General features: G+C 38.4%; 1 protein-coding gene across 3 annotated transcripts in view; it reads left to right on the plus strand.

Annotated features, from left to right (window-relative positions):
• CUNH11orf74 (chromosome unknown C11orf74 homolog) overlaps positions 1-22,081 on the plus strand; it is a 63,881-nt gene that overhangs the window by 9,010 nt on the left and 32,790 nt on the right. For 2 of the 3 annotated variants that reach the window (XM_023509320.1, XM_023509323.1), the window contains exon 2: positions 5,622-5,777. In XM_023509320.1, the coding sequence (XP_023365088.1) occupies positions 5,645-5,777 (133 nt within the window). In that variant the 5' untranslated portion in view covers positions 5,622-5,644. Of the gene's footprint in view, positions 1-3,416; positions 3,598-5,621; positions 5,778-22,081 lie in introns of all 3 variants that reach the window. The other variant, XM_023509322.1, reaches the window with a different exon arrangement.

Here is a 22,081-nt window from a genome sequence, read left to right on the forward strand (position 1 = left end):
ACAGTTAATCTGTTTTTAAAAAATGATAGAGACTGGGGAGATAAAGTTCAAATTCACAACTTTTTTCTTTATTAATGGAATTAATAACTGTGTTGTTGAAAACAGTCTAATACTTGGTCGCCCTGCCTCAGTGAGTCAATGCAGACATTCTGGATTGACTTAAACAGCTGGAAGGAAGAATATGTTTTGGGAAATAAAATCGATTTTATACAATCTGCTGATGAACAAAAAGCCTTAATGAATGATGCCTCAAGAAACCTCATTACAGTAGCTTGGATGAAAGAACAGGAAAGGGAAGCAAATTTTTCAGGAGAAAAGTTTCTGCTTCAGCATGTAATTTTATAGATTAGTCTTATCCCCATCCCCCAAAGTTTTCTGCAGAAGAGAGAACACACACACCTGTGTTCCAATGCTCTTGGTGAGCTTTTAGGAATAATTTTCTTTTCCTAATTCGCTTTTTCCTTAATTGGCTTATCCTTCTTATCTGCTCCTCTTCCCGTTTTTTAAACTTTTAAGTTTGAAGTAATCATAGATTTGCAGGTTAAATTCACGGGAGATTCCAAAGACCTGTCCAGGGGAGGTCTCAGGCCTCCTTGATCCAGCGTTTTGCAATGTTAACATCTTGCCTACCTGTAGTTCTATATAAAAATTGGAGTTACTCCTGTTACAAAAATGGAGTCCTGTAGAGAATATGTAAATTATACGCCTCTGTAGGGAAGGAACTAAATCTGATTTTTGTTAAGGCAACTCTTGTGATATCTATGTTTATGGTAAGTATGTACTGAACCCACATTGAAAAAATTATATGTAGTTTTTAGTATGGCTATGTTCTCTTTTTTCCTTAAGGCGAGATTTTGTCAAGGAGACATGTATAACAATTAAGAGAATATTTACTTCTAAGCCCTCTGCATGGAAGACAATACATCTCACTTTGAAAGCTTTGTAGTCAAGAATAATCCCAAAGTCTTTCCTACCTCCCTAAATACTTCCTTTAATACACACTGTGGAGGGTTGTACCTAGGAAAGTTTATATAGAAAATAGGTGTTTATACCGTCAACATTTTTGGTGGTAATGAAGAATTCTGTGCCTTTTAAGTGTTAGAAAAGGCTGTTGATAAAAGCTTATAATTTGAAGTGCAGTGAATTCTTTGATGCTAGAATTGTATGTTTTTTTTTAAATCTCATCCTGATAAAAAACAATAAAGGTGTTTAGGCTCTTTTTTGTTTTGTAAAGGATGTTTTGTTTTTGTTTCTGCCTTTTTCCTTATTCCTTTTATCTCTTCCTTTGCTTTCTTGTCTGTATTGGTAGGTCTCTAACACAACAGCCTATGCCCGGGCTTAGCCTCAAGGTGCTCTGTATGTCCCTGGGGTACAGAACGTAGCTGGAGATGTGGATACAGCCACCCAGGGGGAGATGGCTATCACGAGCATCTCATTACGGTGTCCGATAGGAAAATCATGCGTCACCACTCATCACTACTCATTAGTTGACAGAATCCCACCTGAAGTTTATTCCCCAGATTTATTCATTTATTCTGTGTATAAGGTTTCTCTCAACTCAGAGAATCTGAACTTATGTCATTGAATTTCTTTCTTTCTCTTGATATTATCTAAAAGACGTAAAAAAATAGAGGATGTAAAATCTGTGCAGTTTAGTCAAGGAAGAATAAATCGGTTCGTACAAGGTCCCTTCTCTCAGTATCTGTGCAGTCGTATTAAATCTGTGGTGTTACAGAGTAGTCTGGTCTTTCAGAGATTTGATCATTTACACAATTGTAAAATGACACCCACCCCGTGAAGCACAAAGGTTTATGGTTTCATTTTCTTAGGTAGGGTGAATTATTTTGATGAAATCTCATCTCTTTCGCACAGCAATGGATTATTATTGAGCAGAACTATACACATTTGAGTAAGTGGGCTTTGCTAAACCCTGTGCAACCTTAAAAAATGTGTCACTGTTTATTATTTTCAAGTCACAGTGGTGAACCTTAGTTTTAAAAAACCTCTTTTTGCAAACATATGTAGTATAAAAAGTATATATGAGAAGCACTCTGACAGCAGACTAGCTCCTGTGAATTGCTTCCATAGGTTCAATACTCTTGTCTCTGAAAGTTGCATTTTGTTTGGGTAACGTCATTAAGCAAGGATCTGAAGATAAATATCAAACATGCTAAATCAGTGGGTTAATTTCATACGCCGTGTTCCGTAATAATGTCCTTTCAGAGAGCAGGTGACATTAACTAGCTTAGGTGGCCGTTTCGTTATTTGATGGTAGAAAACAGGACTTCAGGGAGGTTATGTGATTTATTTAGCTGTCTCTCAGCAGCTTGGTAAGAAAAGAACTCTGGTTCCTAACCAGGCCTGTGATCTTCAGGTGAAGTCTTGTGGTCCAAGAAGCAAGGCCTGCTCCCTGTGTTTCGTTCTGGAGACTCTGACTGTGAAAATGTCACCCATGACTTACCAGGAGATAGTTCTGCATACTGACTCATCATCAGAATATGCTCTGGGTCTTTCATGTGGCGCTCAAAGCCTTAAAACTTATAAACCAAACCAAAAGAAAGACTCCTGTTATCCAGGAAAGCCCCTCTCTCGCTTAGAAAAATAATTCATGATAAGAACACAAAAGTATGTGAATGGTAACTGAAAAGCCATTACTTCCTTCTAAAAAACCACTAGGATTTGCATAAACCACTTGACTGTCTGGTAAATGATTATGATCATCTGCTCTGTCAGTCCCTGGGGACTTTTAACATTAGGTTATTTGTATTTTTGTAGAAAAGGGAAGTTCTAAATTTGAAGATTGGTGTTGTTAAACTCTTGCAATAATGACAGTTTGTGAAAGCAGATATCTCGAAGGTCTTAAAAAGTCAATGAAAACATGACCTCTTTTCTTCTGCGTTGTAATAACCACATGATAAAGTTAAAGGCCTGGAAGGATTTTGACTTTGTGCTGGCACAGCCTATTCATTGTTTGCCTTTGGTACCATCAAGCTGTGTTAAGAGGAAATACTCACGATATACCAATTTGAGAAATGGAAAGGAAATTTAAAGTGTCATACTTAAAGCATTCATGAGAGGACATTTAGAGAGCAGTAGTAACAGCCTGGCAGTTTCTCTTTGGTGTTTATTTGCTAAAGTAGATTACAGGAGATGGTTTGAGGAAGAGATTGACTTAATACGCTGTCGGGATTTGGCTGGGTTCCAATTTTGCAAAAGCAGATTGACACTGAAATTCTTGTAATTAAGTACATGTCCTACTGATAGTGAAATAAAGGCCACCTTTCCATTTATTGTGATTTACTGTGTAGCTATTGCAAGCATTATTTAGTGAGTTTTGCATTGCCGAAGGCTGGCGGAGTTACCGGTAAATTTGCATAAGTCATAACTGATGCTGTTTTGTCTATTTCATTTTTCAGGTGCAACTTCTTTGAACAGTTTTTCTCATTTTTAAGTTGGTACCCAGCTATACTTTTAATTTTCACTCAGTCCTCTACAACACACCATGTCATCTGGAGTTGTGATAACAACTTTTTATAAATGAGGGAAAACTGAGGTCTAGAGAGGTCTCGTAACTCGTGACTTGCTCAGTGCTGCCCGGTAAGTGGAAGAGCTAGGCTATGACCGTACAGGCTACATCTGTACATTCCAAAGTGGCGATATGTCCGGATAGCTTATTAAGTGAAATCTGTGAAGAGTAACATATAGAATATGGTCCCATTAAAAAAAAATTTCTGTCATTCTCTATAAACATTATGGAGAAAGATTTAGAAATATATTCACTAAACTCCTGGTAGCTTTACCTCTGATGGTTGAGAATGGGCAGGGTCAGGAGATAATGAAGGGTGTCTTCACATTTTTATCTTATACGCCTGTGTTATTTGTATTTCTAAAATGATGGATAAATACATAAAGGAGAAGTAGGAGAAAGCGTTAACAGAAAAACAGAATTTTACTCTTGTTTCAGAAAAATAGAAGGCAGCGTGGTGCTCTTTCTTCCTGGAGAAACCCCTCCTTTATATTAGATTGATTCCCACATATTATACTGGCCACTCAGGCAGTAATTACTCCTCTGTAGATAGTCCGTTTTCTCAGAACTATGTAAGAATAATATTTTATACAGAAAAGATGGAGTTCTACAAGGTGAAATGTGAAAACAAAGTTCAAACCGCGTGCAGATTGAGGCACGGTGTCTCAGGTGAAAGGGTTCAGTTAGCAGTGTGCAAAGTGAAGTGGCCACCAGCGATGGGAATGTGATCTTGGCCATATGGCAGGAGGGCGATACTGAGAATGCAAGACTTAGTCCACTCTCTCTGTATCAGGACTGCCTCTGGAGTCTTCAGTTCTGGATGGCAATGTGGAATCTTTGTCCGGTAGATTTATCAGGGGAGTAAAGGACTTAAAACCACATCATGTAAGGCACACGTGAAATAATTGGGTGAGTGTGGTTGGGTGTTTTGCCACCTCCTAGCAATATTCGGTCACTGTACCTGCTCAGATGAGGAATGTTAGCTCCATACGGATTGCCTGTCAGCCCTTGGGATACAAAAATGAAAAGATGTGAACCATGCCTTTCATGGGCTCTGAATCTAGTAGAGGACAAGAAATATATACAACTATTTCCAATGCCGCATAACAAAAGTAACATTTGGTGCAGAGGCAGCACAGAGGAATGATGATTAACTTCCTGCAGTGGTAGGAGATAGGGAGGGTAAAGCCTTCAGAGAGAAATGAATTCTGAGCTGGGTTTTGCAAGAGAAATTTTCTTCAATGAATGACATGAGAAGATTGACAAAGGACACTACGGCCTTGTTCAAATGTTTGAAAGGATGTCATGTACAAGAAGGTTTGAAATTATTCAGTACACCCTCTGGGGCACAGGAACCAGTTAAGGGAGCATAGAAGGAGACGGATTTAGGCTCAATTTTAGAATTTTTTTTTTTTTTTTATTGGCTGGCGCTGAGTTTGAACCTGCCACCTCCGGCATTTGGAGCCAGTGCCCTACTCCTTTGAGCCACAGGCGCCACCCCAATTTTAGAACTTTTTAATAGAGCTATCCAAAGTCTTCTTTGGAAGGTTTGGAGTCCCCAGTCCCTGGACGTGTTCAAGTACAGGCACGCCGACTGTTTATCAGCAGTAGTAAGGAGAGAGGAGGTCACACAGTGGATGTGAAATGTGGTGAAATGCTGAAAGGCATGGCTTCTAGGATTAGATTCCCAAGACCCGGCACTCGGACACACCGGCTTTGTAACCTTAGCTAGGATTGTTATTATAAGAGGAACAGCTTCTGGTACACAGTAACTTCTAAATAAGTTGCTAATAAATATTAGCTATTGTTGTCACTGGATGGGCAGTGATTAAAGTTCTTACCTTGAAAGATTTGGAATTTCTGATTCTGTACTTGGGAGACAGTATTATTGTGAGTTAAGAAGATGGTATTGAGGAAACTGAAGCAAAAGTGAAATTGTGATAATTAACAGTTCAGCAGCGAGGTATTATTTATGAGTAAAACCGGTCTCTTGCACTCGAGACCATGGCTCTAGTAATTGTCTTGTTCCAGGGTATTTTCAGAGGGGCTCGTACTGCAGAACTCGCTCCAGCTCGTGTTTTTCTTTCTCTTCCAGATAAAGAGGTCTCGTGAATAGGAATGCCTGCCCCAGTGTCAGGATTGGAGAGAATGGATAAAGATAGACTAATTGAAGAAGTCCTGGATAGGTTTGTTAATTGTCATGAGCAAACATATGAAGAATTTCTGAGCACTTTTACTCATCTTTCAAAAGGTAACATGGAGAAGTAAACTTCCTGCAACAGTAGAGAGAAAGAATTTGGTTATAAGTTTATGTCTTTGCTGCCTTTTCAGAAGGACTCATGAGCATTCATTCCGTTCCTTTGATCAGGTAATTCTTACTAGGCCTTGTGACTGATGCACGTAAATACTGGTGCCTGCATACAGCCAAGAGTTGTTTTATGGAGTCAGAGCCATTGAATTGGATAACTAAAAATGACCTGAGAAATCCTTCAGTATAATACTTTATTGTATTTTTTTAAAGAAAGGCAAATACAAAGAGTGGAGGTCGTTAGAAGCATATTTAAGACTTAAAAAATACAGCGTAGTATAAGCTCTGAACTTATACTCCACACACGTTTGGATCCTGGAATAACTACTTACTTGCTATGTGACCTTCAGGTGGTGGCTGTCGAGTAAGGGGGATGATAATAATACTTTGCTCAAAGGTTGATGAAGGTTGTGTTAGTCTATTTTGTGTTGCTGTAAAGCAGTGGCTCTCAACCTTCCTAATGCCGTGACCCTTTGATATAGTTCCTCATGTTGTGGTGACCCCCAACCATAAAATTATTTTTGTTGCTACTTCACAACTGTAATTGTGCTACTGTTATGAATCGTAAGGTAAATATCCGATATGCAGGATGGTCTTAGGTGACCCCAAATGGGTCGCGACCCACAGGTGGAGAACCGCTGCTGTAAAGGAATATGTAAGACTGGGTAATTTATAAAGAAAGGAGGTTTATTTGGCTCACAGTTCTGCAGACTGTACAAGCATGGCACCACGATGTGCATCTGGTGAGGGCATCATGGAGCTTCCCATGGAGGCAGAAGACAAAAGGGAAATAGGTGTGTCACGTGATGAAAGAAGGAGCAAGGGGGGGATGCCTGTGTTCTTTTCAACAACTAGCTTACATGAACTAATGGAGTGAGAACTTGCTCGTTGCCACAGGGAGCGAATGCCCCTGGCCATTCATTCACTGTCACGGGCTCCAAGCCATCCAAGAGGGATCTTTCCCTATGACCCAAATACCTGCCACCAGGCCCCATTTTCAACACTGAAGATTGAATTTCAGCATGAGATTTGGAGAGGCCAAACATCCAAACTATGCCTACGGTTACTTGAAATAATCCATGTACAACTTAGCATGGTGACCAACCCACAATAAATACCGAATGCTAGCTGTTGTCACTGTTGTGATGCCACTGCTGTCATGGTTTCTGTAGAATAGAAACCACCCTTTAGACCAGAGGTGATGAGCGAAAGCCAACCAGATGTTGTGTTGTGTGTTTTATTATGTTTTGTTTGCCTCTTACAATGTTATTGAAGCAACATTCAAAAGTTGGGGAATTTTATATAAAAATCTTGATTAGTGTATTTTTTCCCCTTGGATCAAGCCAGAAAGTGTCCTATTTTCCTCCTGGCAGCCTCCGCTGGAGTGCGGGAGCCCTGGCCCTGTGAGCACCCTGGTTTGTCCTGCTCTTTGCCTCACATAGTCTAAAAATGTGTGCATACGTCGTCTGCTTCATTCACTTCAGTGGCTCCTGTGGGCGTTTGAGTCCTGGGCTCTGCTTTGGATCGCCATCAGCTGGCTTTCCACCGTGGTCCTTTTGGGGTCATCCACCCACATTTTCTAAACTTGGTTTGCTACCTAGTTGCACATTAGATTCTCCCCAGAAGCTTTAGACCACATTAATACCAGAGCCCTTTCTAAAGCTCTGCTGGGACCAAGGAATCTGTATTTTCTTAAAGCTTCTCTGGTTTATTCTGAGGTCATGATACTATTTAAGATGCTTGACTTTGTGATATTAAGTCATCACTCACGTGCCCTAAACGAATGTAAAAGACGGGTCCTTATAATGAGGAAAAGGAAAGAAGTGATTCTAACTTGTTTCTTTTATCGTTAAAGATAGAATATCCTAGACAACTGGTTTACACTTAAGTGTGTTTATACTTAAAGCTATAGAGGATTTAGGGAATAGCTAGATGACTTTGGGGCTGTCTCTATTGGACTGTTTTTTTTTTTTTGAGACGGAGCCTCAAGCTATCCTCCTGGGTAGAGTGCCATGGCTTCACTGCTCACAGCAACCTCCAACTCCTGGGCTCAAGCGAGTCTCCTGCCTCAGCCTCCCAAGTGGCTGGGACTACAGGCGCCCGCCACAACGCCTGGCCATTTTTTGGTTGCAGCCGTCATTGTTGTTTGGCGGGCCCGGGCTGGGGATTCGAACCCGCCACCTTAGGTGTATGTGCCTTAGCTGCTTGAGCCACAGGTGCTGAGCCTATTGGACTGTTTTGACATGATATGTAGATCAAATTAACCTTGAAAATGGCCAAGTCATCTTTTAGTTTTATCTATGTGCCTGGGTTTAGGAAGATTCTTACTTTCTCTGCCTAATGATTTAGTTCCCGTTTTCTCCAAATGTGACAGCGTTAATAGCTGGGGTGGTGGTGGAAACAGGGTAAAACTGGCATAAGTAGTGGATTTTGATGTGCCAATGACATTTTGATGATCCACATTATTTTGGAAATTATTGGGAAGGCTGATTTTATTTTTATGCCCTCAAAGAGTAAAAACTTTTTGCAAGGACTTTGATATTTTAAGGGGGTTATAATATATTTGTTTTTGTGATAAAGGGTCTATTCTGTTTTCAAATTCCAGTATAATCATTGTGTGCTGAGAAAGACTCTATTGCAGATGTGGTGACTTCATTTGGAGTTCAGTTTTGGGCTCCAAATTGAGCTGAAATAAATGATGATGCAAGTCACATAAACTGCATCCCCAAGCATACTAGTTGTTTTTTCCTTTCAAAATATCCCTAGGCGGCAGTTCACATTATAAACTAATGACCTGAAAAAATTCCTCTTAAAGCACAAAAGAATTGTTGAGTGCAGAAATGTGTCTTAAGTCGCTAAGTGTCTTTTTTCCCTCCCCTAAAACATTTAGATACCTTCTGAAAAACCCAATAGGACTTAGGGGCAGTGCTAGAGTTGAGTGATAGCTGGCAAAGTTCATCAAGGTACCTATATGGTTAGTTCTTTTTAAGAAAGACATGAAAGCTACTTCTTCAAAGTTTCCATTTCTCCTCTTCTTTCTAGACCCTTCGTTTGTGTGAACGTGTGTAGTTGCTTTGCTGATATACAGCGAGTCTTTTTGATTGAAATGTTTATCAGCGCGCATACTTATGTACATTTATAAGTAAGTTTAATCTCTCAAGTCCATTACTGTTTCCACTGATAGACTGCTCTATTTATTTTTATAATAGTTATATACCCGAATGCTTATGGGATTCATGTTCTTTCCAAGAGTTTTAAAAGGGTCAGTAATTCTATTAAAATTTTTTTCCCTGGAAAAAATTAAATTATACCCTGATTGAAAGAAATCTCACATTACTGCTTCAGACTCTTGAAAAACAGTTGGAGACTGTTAATATTGCCGGATAATTCTCACTACAGTACATTTATATTGATCACATTTTTCAGTTTTTTTTTCTTTTTAAAAGCAACTATTTATTTTGAAACCATGATGCATATTTGATAATACATACAGTATTCTATCATAGTATTCAAAGAGACATATTAATTATTAGCTTTAAACAGTTACAATTGAATTCTCACGAGTGTCTTCAGTTGAAGAAGTAATTCAAGTTGTAAGATATATATTTGAAAATCAGCATGCAGGTATTTTTCCTTATTGGTGAAAACATTATTTTATTGTTGACATTATTAGAGGTAAAGATTTGCAGCTAAGTCAATCTCTTGTATCTTAGTTTCTTTGCACATATAGTTTTATAGGATGTTCTAGGGTGTCTGTCTGAAGGGGACAAAGGCTTCTTTCACACCTGTCGTACTTCTGTCTCCTGTTAGGTTATAAAACACAGATGTGGCTACTTACATTTGATGTTGAATTAATTCATTCATCCATTAATTCTGTGAGTATCTCATTATGGTCTAGGTAACATTTTAGTTGCCGAGGATTCAAAAATAAATAAGATATAGTTTGTGTTCTCAAGCACTTGTAGTCCAGTGGGAGAGATAAATAAGCAAGCAGGAAATCGCACGAATGCAGGATAAGTACCACAGTGGAGAGAAGCACAGAGAGTCCCCGTGGAAGCTCGTGGGAGGGCCCCCAGACAGCAGCCTGAGGGAGGGCAGTGAAGTCTACCCGCTGAAGTGAGCCTGGAAGGTCCACTAAACCCAGACTCGTCTTAGGCCCTGCGACATTACATAGAGCCCAGGAAGGATGGACTGAAACGAGCTGAAATTACAGACGTGTGGTCCTTTTGAGGCATGGTTCCATTGATTTTAGTACTGATCCTCACACACACACCCTCTCCTTTAAACAGTAAGTCTTCAAGATGAAGATGTAGCCTTGCTTTAATAAGGTTTAGAGTTACTTCTAAATTCTCAAAAGAAAAAGGCAATCTCTTTTATTTTCCTTGCACACCAGGATCACCACGTGATTCACTTCGGGAAGCATTTGCTCCCCCCTTTTACAGTGCTAGTTTCATTGCTCCTGTTGCTGTCAAACAGAAAAGGTGTAATTGAGTAGCCAGTGACTAGAAATTGACATTAAATCTTTTCAAGTCCATTTTTGTTACATATGGTAACTGTGGGGAGTCACGGTAGTTATTCCCAGTTTTCTCTTTTTTACATGCTTTACACACTTGCTGTTACCATTCTGATTGTGTGCTTTAGGGTCAATGATTAATTTCCGTGAAAGTTTTCTCTCTGACCAACTATTCAACTTAAAAGAGTTTGGAAATTGAAATGAATCTGCTGTGATTTTATTATTCACTCTTAAATAAGTCTTTGTTTTGCAGTCTCTCATTTTACTCTGAAAATATTTAAGATCCAGTTTCCCCCGTCAATCTATAACAGCTTTGAGTCCCTGACATTATTTGTCTACTTTAACCTGTTTTCATCAGTTTAAAACAAAGATTTTATTTCAGATTTTGATGTGTACTTTCATTTTCTAATTTTCTTTTTTTTAATTTCTTATAGCAAACTATGTCATTTTCTAATTTTCTTTATGCTATTCTCATTTTACTTGCAAATCTTTTTATTTTCCCCATCAACTCAGGAATGGATTAACAAACTGTGGTATATATGTGTGTGTGTATATATATACACCATGGAGTACTCTTCTGCCATAAAATGACAGAGACTTTTTAGCATTTTTATTGTTCTTTTAACATTTTTTAACATTATCTTTGAAAAAAATTCTTTTTTTTTTTGCAGTATTTTTGGCCAGGCTGGGTTTGAACCCATCACCTCCGGTATATGGGGCTGCACCCTACCCTTTTGAGCCACAGGCGCTGCCCCTGAAAAAAATTCTTGTTAACTCAACTTCCCTTTTTCTCTTCAGACTTGTTAATATTTGAATTAAAATCCCCATTAGGGTAGAACATTGTGTGTCTGAAAGTTCAGGACAAATGGCCATGCTGTGACTTTATAAACTGGTGATAATCTGGCCTTTGACAGTTCTAAACTCTTGGAGTTTTGAACTCTTGACTAGGTTTTAGTTTTTCTCAGATTTTAATATTCATGTGTAATCGTAGAGAGTTTAATCTGTATTTATTCATATTTAGTTATGCTGATGCTTTTCCATCATTCCAGATTTCAGGAAGGTATAATTGTCTGTGATCTGAGATCCTACAGGCCTGCACTGTCCAGTATGGTAGCCCCTGCTCACACTGACTCCTGAGTACTTGAAATGTGGCCAGTGCTACCCAGGAGATGAGTTTTCAATTTCATTTACTTAAATTAAAAATCTGATATTCAGTTCAGTTATTGGGAAGCTTCTGAAGGTGCAGGGGACAAATTTGGTATCTGAATCAGTTTTTTAAAGTGTAAATTTTATGAAACTTAAGTAGAGATCCAGTAAATCTGATGAAAATTTGAAATCTGAATTGAGTTTTGCTGTGAGTATAAAGCATACAGTGTATTTTGGAGACTTGTACAAAAATAGAATGTAAAATATCTCAATAACCTTTCAATATTGATTATATATGAAGTGATAATGTTTTGGAAAATTAGATTAAATACGATACCTTATTAAAATTAACTTCACTTTTTATTAATGTGTTTAACTTTTTAGGGGGAAACAGTCTTCCTGTGTTGTCTCATGGAGAGTACAGTGGTGTCATCAGAGCTCACTGTAACTTTCAAACTTCTGGGCTTAAATGATTCTCTTGCCTCAGCCTCCCAGGTAGCTCGAGCTACAGGTACATGCCATGACCCAGGCTAATTTTTCTATTTTTAGTAGAGATGGGGTCTCTCTCTTGCTCAGGTTGGTCCTCGAACTCCTGACTTAAAGCCTCCGGAGGTGCTAGAATTATAGGCATGAGCCGCCGTGTGTAGCCTATTTATTTAACCTTTTAAAGTTATTTACTTAGAAAACTTAAAACCACATAGGTGGCTTACATTTCTATTGGGCAGTCAGTGCTGCTATAGACCAGTAGTTCTCCAACTTGGCTGAATATCAGAAAGACTTTTATGATAAGAAACGTTTAAAAATCCATATTTCTAGGCTTTTGACTTATTAAATGAGACTCAATGGTGAGGGGCCTAAACTTTTTATGTTCACAAAGCTCTCTAAATCAGTGGTTCTCAACCTTCCTAATGCCACGACCCTTTAATATAGTTTCTCATGTTGTGGTGACCCCCACTATAAAATTCTTTTTGTTGCTACTCCATAACTGTAATTTTGCTACTCTTGTGGATTGTAATGTAAATATCTGATATGCAGGAGACCCCCAAAGGGGTCATGACCCATAGGTTGAGAACCGCTGCTCAAAATGATTCTAATTTACCTTTAGTTTTGAGAACCGTTAGTTTTGAGAACTACAAATTCTCATAGTGCAGTCCCTTACAAAGCAAGACTATCTCTGTTCCTTTGATATACCGGGCAATTGCTTCAAGTTTATTTCCATTTTAATTGTAAAGTTGGTGGAACAGTGTAAAGCTCTTTATTTTACATTCACTTATTGATATATTCACTACACATTTGTCTTGAACAACTTATTTAATTGCCACAATGATAGAAGGAAATAGTTATTTATATCCCTTTTGTAGCTCAGGGAACTGAAAGTTATTGTACATTATTAATTTATCTGAGGTCTGGCCAAGGATTCAAACTCCAGACATCTGATCTTCCTCTGTACTACATTGTACCTCTCCCACAGAAACACCTGCATGTGTGAGGTTCTGAAGAAGCCAGTTTAATATTATTACTGATAGCAGCTAGCTGCTTAGCAGTTTACAAGGATCATCTCTATTAATCCTATTAATCTTTATAATAACTTAGTAAATTGGAGCTTTTTTCCTTTATTTTTTTTTTTAGAGGTAGGGTCTCTGTTGCTCAGGCTACCGTGACATGACCATAGTTCACTGCAGCCTTGAACTCCTGAGCTCATGTGATCTTCCTGTCTCTGCCTCCTGAGTAGATGGAATTGCAGGTGCATGCAATTTTAAAAAAAATTTAGTTTTTAAAAAAGATTTGTAGAGATGGGAGTCTCACTATATTGCTCAGGCTGGTCTTGAATGCCTGGCTTCAAGTGATCCTCCTGCCTCAGCTTCTCAAAGTGTTGGGATTATAGGTGTGGGCTACTGCACCTGGCCCCTTTTTTACATTTTTAAAATTATTTTATTAATCCTAACTTACAGGTGAGGAGACAAAGACTTAAGGTTCAATAACTTGCTGTTATGGACTGAATTGTGTGCTCTTTCAATTTGTATGTTGAGGCCTTAACCCCCAATGTCGACTGTATTTTGAGACAGGGGTCTTTATAGTGATAATTAAAGTTAAATGAGGTCGTAAAGGTGGAGCCCTAATCCAGTATGCCTGGTGCTCTTAGAAGAGATGGAGTTGGACTGTAGGTCTGTACAGGGTAACTACAAAGCCCACGGTCAGAACCACTTTCTTTTCTGCCTTCCTTAGTGCACTGGGCAGTCCTCCAGATCTTGGAGTTACTGTCATGTGGATGATAGGAGCCATAGGGGTGGATGTGCTACCTCAAAATACACTTGATTCTGTCTTCTGTAGAGTATAAGCTCCACCTGGGCTGATTTCTTGTTCCTTTTCTTCACCACTAGTACTCTGGTGCCCAAAGCAATGGCTGATAGTATGGAATGAGTAGATGTTTAAAAAATATTTCTTGAATAAATGAAAATAAAGGAAGACAGAGTGGCTGGCAGACAGGAAGGCCTCAGGTCCAGCCCTGAAGACTATCCACACGTAATGGCCAGGCACAGAGGGAGAGTGTATCAAGAGGCCCCGAGTTTGGGTTTGACATACTAGCTAATTGGGAGCCCTACTAGAATTTAAAAACAAACAAGCAAGAAACAATAATACACATTGCAAGTGATTCTGAAAGGCAGAGGCAAAGAAGGAAACGTCTGGAGTCTGGGAGGCTGGGTGGCTGAGCAGGACAGGGGCGCAGGTCTGCCCTGGGGCAGTGGTCGAGGGAGTGGAAAGGAACGGGCCCAGGAGACGCTGCAAGAGAAGGAATGACTGAAGGACAGACAGCACGTTGGTTATGGGCAACTGCTGGGATCAGGAAGAAGGAAAGAGTCAAAGGAGAGGCCTGAGTGCTTTGCCTGGGAGACACTGAGGCCCACAGAGGCCAAGAGACTCCTTCCAAGTTGCACACCTCTCATTTCAGGAGTCTTTTATTTTTTTTCCTTATTAAGTGAATGTTCTGTCAAGAGCTCCGAATCTTGGGTTGGGATTTGGTTTATACTTCTGAACTGATACATTTTGAGTTGTCAGTTCAGCCAAAGGAATATCACTCCTCAGACTCGACAGCTTCAAAAAAATGTAATTAAAAATGAAACCGGTGGCAGCACATAAAACAACACATTTCCCGAAGTTGATATATCATTTTGGTCCCCAAAGCTATTTTGAATCCGAATGTTAGAAATGCATCTTTAAACTTCTGGGGCGGGGGTGGTGGTACAAAGAGAGGCTTTTCCCAGGCTGAGGAATGAATTTAAAATCTGCTGTAGAAAAATACCACGGAGAAAAATATAGAAAGCAGCTGGCCACCTTACCAATTTCAGAGCAGGAAAGGAATTTCAGTAGAGCATAAAAACAGCTTTCTCTCATAAAAGAAAACACAACAAGAAAAATAATCCTGGCTGTGTAGCCCTTTGCAGTTATTTTCTGTCGCGCATTAGATAGAGACCAGAGGGCTTAACATTGTTTTGATACCCTTGCAACTGGCAGGTTGCCTGCCAGAGGAAGTTGGAAACAACTGGCCAGCTTTACGCTTCCAGGTGGCGCTGAAGCCACGTTTTCTGGGCTGTTGTTATCAGTCATTTAATTCCCTGCTGAATATTGAGCGGTGTTTTTAGTTCACAGGCCATTTTCAGTGCTTTTCTGTTTCCTTTTGTTCGTTAGCTGCGTTAAGAAAAAAAAAAAGGTAACTCAGGAAGCACTTTTGCAAATGTGAATTTAACAGCAAAGAGCACAATTGAAAATAACAGAGCGAATAGCAATAAATTGACTTTCACTGAAGACCCAGGCCCTGGGACATAGGCCATGAGTATAATGTTAACGCAAGGGAAATTTGTAGAAGGCGTCATATGAGGACTTGCTAGTAAAGGGAGGCAATTAGAAAAAGTTAATTAATCTGGCATCCCAAGGGAGGGAGTAAGGAAGCAGTGTTATTTTAAAGCTTTTTATTGATGTGTTTTTTTTTTTTTGTATTGATGAAAAGAATAAAAGGGTAAAAAAAGAGTTTGTAATTTTATACCGATTATAAATTCAGTAGCTGCCTGTACATGACCTCTTTATCACAACTTAACATCAAATACCACATAGAATACTGCAGAAGAAAGAAAGTATTAAGCAAAGTGAACTAATTTGTAGTTGAGTCCTATGGAAGAAACAGGATCACTGGCATTAACCTGTTTCCTGCTTTTGCATTTTGGGGGAACATCTGCAAACTATAATTAAGCAATTTTCATTTGTTCCTCTATTTCTTTTGTCATCCCTAAATCACTACACTTAGGGAACAAATTGACAAATTATGAAACACAGAAAATTGCTGGTTCAGTTGCAGGAGGAAATTTTCCCTCTCAAATTATGACAGATTTTGAGCTGATCGAGCCATTTTGTTTTAGATGTATTAGCATAAATCTTCAGTTGAGGTTGTTACAATTCATATTCATTCCAAACATGAATATTTAGTCCATAGATAATCATTTTTTTTTTGTTTCTGCTATAGTTTGGTTGTAATTGGATAAAGAAAGAAAATGTATTTAAATATGTATGACATTTTGAATTATAATCATTAAATTTATTTTCAGCCATGTTTTTAATGTGTAGTATTTTGTTCCAAAAAATATCTTTTCTAGAATGTTCTCTCAGGGAAGTAAGATATGAGAATTTCTTAATGTTTGGTTTGTCTGTTAATAAAAGAAGAATGTTCTTTGATCCTCTGTCTTTTCAATTTGTGTATTTTATATATGATGTGTTTTACGTGTATGTATTGAACTTTTTAGTTCAGCTAGGCAAATGGGATTTTGAACTTTTATAAAATATAAGCAAAGAACTAGTAATAGCCAAATAAACTTTTAGAATGGTTATTAGCAACCTTTATTTGTTTATTTTTTTGAGACAGAGCCTCAAGCTGTTGCCTTGGGTAGAGTGCTGTGACATCACAGCTCACAGCAATCTCCAACTCCTGGACTTAAGTGATTCCCTTGCCTCCACCTCCCAAGTAGCTGGGACTACAGGCACCTGCTACAACACCCAGCTGTCTCATAGTTGTAGTTGTCGTTGTTTGGCAGGCCTGGGCTGGATTCAAACCCGCCAGCTCTGGTGTATGTGGCTGGTGCCTTAGCCACTTGAGCTACAGGCACTGAGCCTATTAGCAACCTTTAAATAGCCAATTGAAACAACATCAAGTGAGTGCACACTTGTTTTATATGCATTTGTCTTTAACTTCACTTATTATTTTTACTCGTCGTTGTTAGATAAGTGATTAAGGAAAAAGACAAATGGTTCCACTTGCAGCTGAGGTGGTCGTAAGATTGTGTCCTCGGATTCAGGTGAATGGGCACATATTTAAATCTGAATGGTTTTAGCAAAATATTCTTTCAGCCGTGGAACGATAATATTTTCTTTGAAATGGTCAGCTAAACCCAAAGGGATACAAACAGGAAGCTTTGTTTTAACCAAACACATTCTCCTTTTATGAAAGTCAAACCACAATCTGTCTACTATGTGACTTTCAGTTTTTGGTTTTTTTTTTTTTCATGGTAGAGGAGATAGATTTGAGTATGCTGACCAACTCACTCTTGCGCTCTTTGTGAGGAATCGTTATGCCATTGTCATGTGTTTTCTGGATTTGGCTTGTCTTTTGTTTTAAGACTTTGTAGTCTGTGAACCACTTATTAGAAAAAGGGATTATAGCTAGTCCTCTAATTCTACCTATAGTGCCAGTCCAGCTCTTCTCAATGTTGAGGCCATTTCAGTAGTGGCTATTCTTGCTGTGTGTTAAACATCGACTAGAACTTCGGAATACTGGATGAAGGCAACAGAGTCCCTGCCCTGGAAGAATTCATCCGCCAATATGTCATCCGTATTGTTGCTGTCTGCTTATACGGGGCGGTGTCATTCTGCAGTGCTCTGTATGTGTGAGGCAGAATAGCAGTCTGCATATTTATAGAGTATATTGTTAGAGGTTCATTGGTGAGGCAGTATTAACTACTCTTTGCATAATGCTGATAAAATAATATTCAGAAAACTGATTTGCCTTTGGTTTTAAGGTCCCAGTTTTAGATGGAGTATACATTCTATGATGTAAGGAAAGAGCAATAAAAATGATAGAACAGTGAATTTGCAGACATTTTTCTGCTTTCTATTACTTCAAACTTTTTTTTTCTTTTTTAAATGAGGGCCGTCCGAGAATTCCTTGAAAACAAGAGCGAACGTGAAAGACTTGTATAAGTTTGCTTTTGAGCTGCCCTAAGGCCTTAGGCCAGTGTTTCGAGTCTTATATTATTACAAATGTGTTCAGAAGATGTTTTACTTCAGAAAGTTTGAAAAATCCCAAGAAATATTTATTTATAAATGAGAGGGAAAAATTACTCCCTTTAAGGCTGTCCAGCCCAGGTGAATTGAAGAGTTTGTCTTTAGTGCATGCGATTTTCGTGCAGGTGGACAAAAGGGCATCATCTCGGGGTGAAGGAAGGTCTTGTAGGCTGGAGAGATTTAGTTCTATGACGATTTTACTGCCTTCATAGTTTCCATTATGTTGTGGGCAGGGCCAGGGTAATGGGATTCTTTGAATTCAGAAGACCTGGGTTCTACTTCAAGCATACACTAATTTCTTGAACCCACAGGCCTATTGCTTACTCTCTGAATCTATAATCTAGGTGTAATTCTGCCTGTTTGGTATGTCTCTAATGGTTGTGGTGCAAAGTAGATGAAATACTCAAGAAGGTACTTGGAAAATTTTAAAGACTTCATCAAATAAAAAGTTTTATGATTGGGGAACTATTTATGATGTGAAAGAGAAGTCTCAAAGTTAAATAAGAATTCTTGAATCTAAATATAAAATATGTAAAATATTGTCTGTAGTGTGAATTGTTCATATCTTATTCCTTGAAGTGGTTAAAACCATCTGTGTGCCTGTATAGCACGTATTGTACACACCCTGTGTGGCAAATGTGCGTGAGACTATGCTATTAGTTCAGGGAATAATCCTACACTGGCCTCTGGTGGATGGTCTAAAGACTGTGTCTGCACACAGTTATCACATGAAAGTATTCACATACTTTGACAAAGATAAGGTATTAGCTTCTTCTTTCTAATTATTAAATTTGACATTATATTTCATGGAATCTTTGCTTGAGAATTTTACGTTTTATATATATATATATGTAAAATCACCTGGAAGATGCTAATTAAAGGGCAGATTCCTACAGATCTGTCCCCCAGATTCAGTAGTTCTTGTGTGTAGCCGAGGAACCTTGACTTTCAAACTAGCTTTGAGAATATACCCCATATGAGCTCAAGAAGGAGTTTAGGGAATTCTTCTTCAATTTTTACAAATATTGCATTTTTCTAGGATGAAGGTATATCACTTTTATGAAACTGTGACACCCCCACCTACTCAGATCACAAGAACAATTATTTTACTTTAAATATGATTTTTTGTTTGATGCCACCATTTTATATTATTTAAAAGTCATTTTGACAGTGAAAAAGGGTGATAGGTTATAGGAATAATTGCTCTTGCTGATCTCTGATACATACAGAGGCTAGGACACAGTAGCTTACAGAGTTTCAGTGGGGCTTTGGTTCAGCATGCATTTTGTCCCAAGCCTGAAGGTCTAGAGTGCATGTATCTATGGACCAAAGCTACTGTATCACAGGGAAATATGTCTAGGGACATGTCCTTGCTACTTCTGTCTTTTGTTCCCAGAACTAAGTTCTCTGTAAGCACGTTGCCATTAGCAGATGTGCTGAGGAGACCACACAGGCTGGAGAGGCATCTTGTGCCAGGAAATGCCACTCCAGTAATTTTGCTGCTTCTGATACCTTTTCTGTCCTGTATTTCATATGTGAAGGTACTTGGTAAGTTTTAAATCCTCATACAGGAGTAGTTTTATGATTAGGTCAGCTATGATTTAAAAGAGGGACATCAAAGTTAGACAATAAAGAAGTTTGACCTATAACATTATATATATCCCTATATATTTTTTTTATCTATCATTTTCAACAAAGACTTTTTAAGAAGGAAGAAGTATACATGTGGGGACTCTCCTTAGATTGAGGATTAGTAGAAGCTTGCTTGAAAAAAAGTGCTTTTCATCTCTATAAATAAAAGCTTGTTTTTAAAATGTTTTTATTCATGATAGCAAAATTAGAAAATATTTAGAGGAACCAGCAAACACACACATAGAGCAAAACAAAAATCATGCTCTTTATATAGCAGTAGAATTTTTAGCTCCTCTGTGGCCAGCCAGAACAAAGATTGCATTTCCAGTCTCCCTTGTAGCTGGGTATAACCATTTGACTAATTTTGTGCCAGTGGTATGTGAGGGGAACTGATATGTGCAACTCATATCCTTAAGGCAGGTCCCCTGGCTTCTTTTTATTCCTTCCTTTTTGACTGGAAATTGTCAGTTGTTAGAGTAAACTCCCTTAGACCCAGACATGGAAGCCATGTAGTTAGGATGGCAGAACATCCCACCAGCCTGGATCCTTGGATCATCTCGTGGAACCAAGCCTACCCACCTGTCCTAAACTGTTATAGAAGAGAGAAATGAAATTCTTGTTTCAGCTGCTCTAGTGCTTCCTGAGTGTAGTAGCTTAAACTAGCCCCATCTGATTACAGAGAGGTGATGTATAGGCCTCCTTCTTCCCTTTCTTTATCCTCTTGCTTGGAACAAGAATGCAGTGGTGCCCCGTGCTGGACCATGTAGAGGATGGTCCCCTGGGTGGCACAATGATAGATGGAGCCTAAAAAATTATATTAGCCCTGGCTTATCTACATCTCTACTGTTGATTGAGAGAGAAATAATCTTCCATCTAGTTTAAGCTATAATTACTATAGGTGTCTCTTTCATGTAGGCAAACTTAGATTGAATTAACTAACTAATCAAACAATAATCCATCATTTTAGACGTAAACCATGAGTGTATATATCCTTTCTGAATTTTTCTGTTTGTGTGTGTGTGTATATATATAATACATATATATACAATTATTAGTTAAGAACTTGGGGAATTGTTGGCAACCAGAATTTGAATTTAAGCTCAGCTATTGTCTAATGAGGGGATCTTGGGAAAGTTACTTAATGTCTCTGACCTTCAGTTTTATAATTCATAAAATGGATATACACAACATTTATCTCATAAGCTTATTAGAATTAAATTGCATACAGCAAAAACATGTACATGTATTTATTTACTTATATTCATAATGCCAGAATTATAGTAAGGGCTCAACATAATATTTTCATTTATTTATGTATTAAGCATATTTATTATAATTAATGATTTAAAAAGGGGATCATACTATGCATACTCTTTTTTTAACTTGCTTTTTCACGTAACATTGTAGTATGAACAACTCTTCCTGGCAATAAATATCATTACTTAACAGTGTCTTTGATGACTGCATAGTATTCGACTGTGTGTATAGGCTGCAATTTGTTTAAATCATTCTCTTTTTTTTGGACATTTGAATTCTAGTGGCTTCAAATTAACTATGTGGCTGTTATGAATGATACTACATTGCATACACCCTCATTCATTTAATAAATGTTTATTGAACACCTACTGTGTGCTAAGTGTTATTCACAGAAGTGAACAAAATAGACAAGGATCATTGCCTTCTGGAAATTTGCCTTCTAGAAGGATGAAACTGAAAATAAATGTAATGACTAAGAAAAATATGTGTTAGAAGAGAGTAATTGCTTTGAAAAGAAAAAAAAAACACCAGAGCAGGGTAGGGGATTGTGAATGCTGATTAGGGTTGTACTTTATATAGGGTGATCTGGTTAGGCCTCCTTGGGAACGTAAAATTTGGATGATGGTTGGAAGGAAGTGAGGGAGTTAAGTCAAGTGAGGCAGGTGGATTGCTTGAGCTTAGGAGTTGAGACCATCCTGAGCAAGAGGGAAACCCTGTTTTCAAAAAAAAAAAAAAAGCTGGGCATTGTGGTGCCCCAGGAGGCTGAGGCAAGAGGATTGCTTGAGCCCAAGGGTTTGAGGTTGCTGTGAGCTATGATGCCAGCGCACCCTATCAAGGTGCCAAAATGTGTCAAAAAAAAAAAAAAGTCTGCTGATGTTTGAGGTGCAGGGGGCAGCCAGTGTGGAGTCCAGGTTATAGTAGCACCTGGGCTGGTTGAGAAGCAGTGAGGAGCCCAGTGTGGTTAGAGTACCATTAGCACAGGTGAGAGAAGCAGAATCAGAGGTCACAGGGCATGGAGGTGGGGAAGGACCAGGCATGGATATAGCCTTCTAGGCTCTTTCTTTTCAATTTATTTTTGGCAGTGACATTTTTGTACCCTTTGAAAACATTTTTACATGTAGAAATGCTGGTTCAAAGATATGCAAAAATTTATGGCCTTGATTAAGTAAAAATTTTCAAGGGAATAGATTAGACATTTTTGGCTTTGTAGTGAAATCTTTGTCTACATACTTAAAAATTTCTTTTAGATAAATTCTTAGACATGGAAATGCTGGCTGAAAGATAGATAAAATGTTATACATATGAGTGAGCACACGTTTTAGGAGGATAGATTACATGTTTCTTATGGGCAAAGGCCATGCCATCTAACTTT

The sequence above is a fragment of the Otolemur garnettii genome, unplaced genomic scaffold, assembly GCF_000181295.1.
Source record: "Otolemur garnettii isolate 467f Iridium unplaced genomic scaffold, OtoGar3 scaffold00001, whole genome shotgun sequence".
In the NCBI taxonomy this organism is placed as follows: Eukaryota; Metazoa; Chordata; class Mammalia; order Primates; family Galagidae; genus Otolemur; species Otolemur garnettii.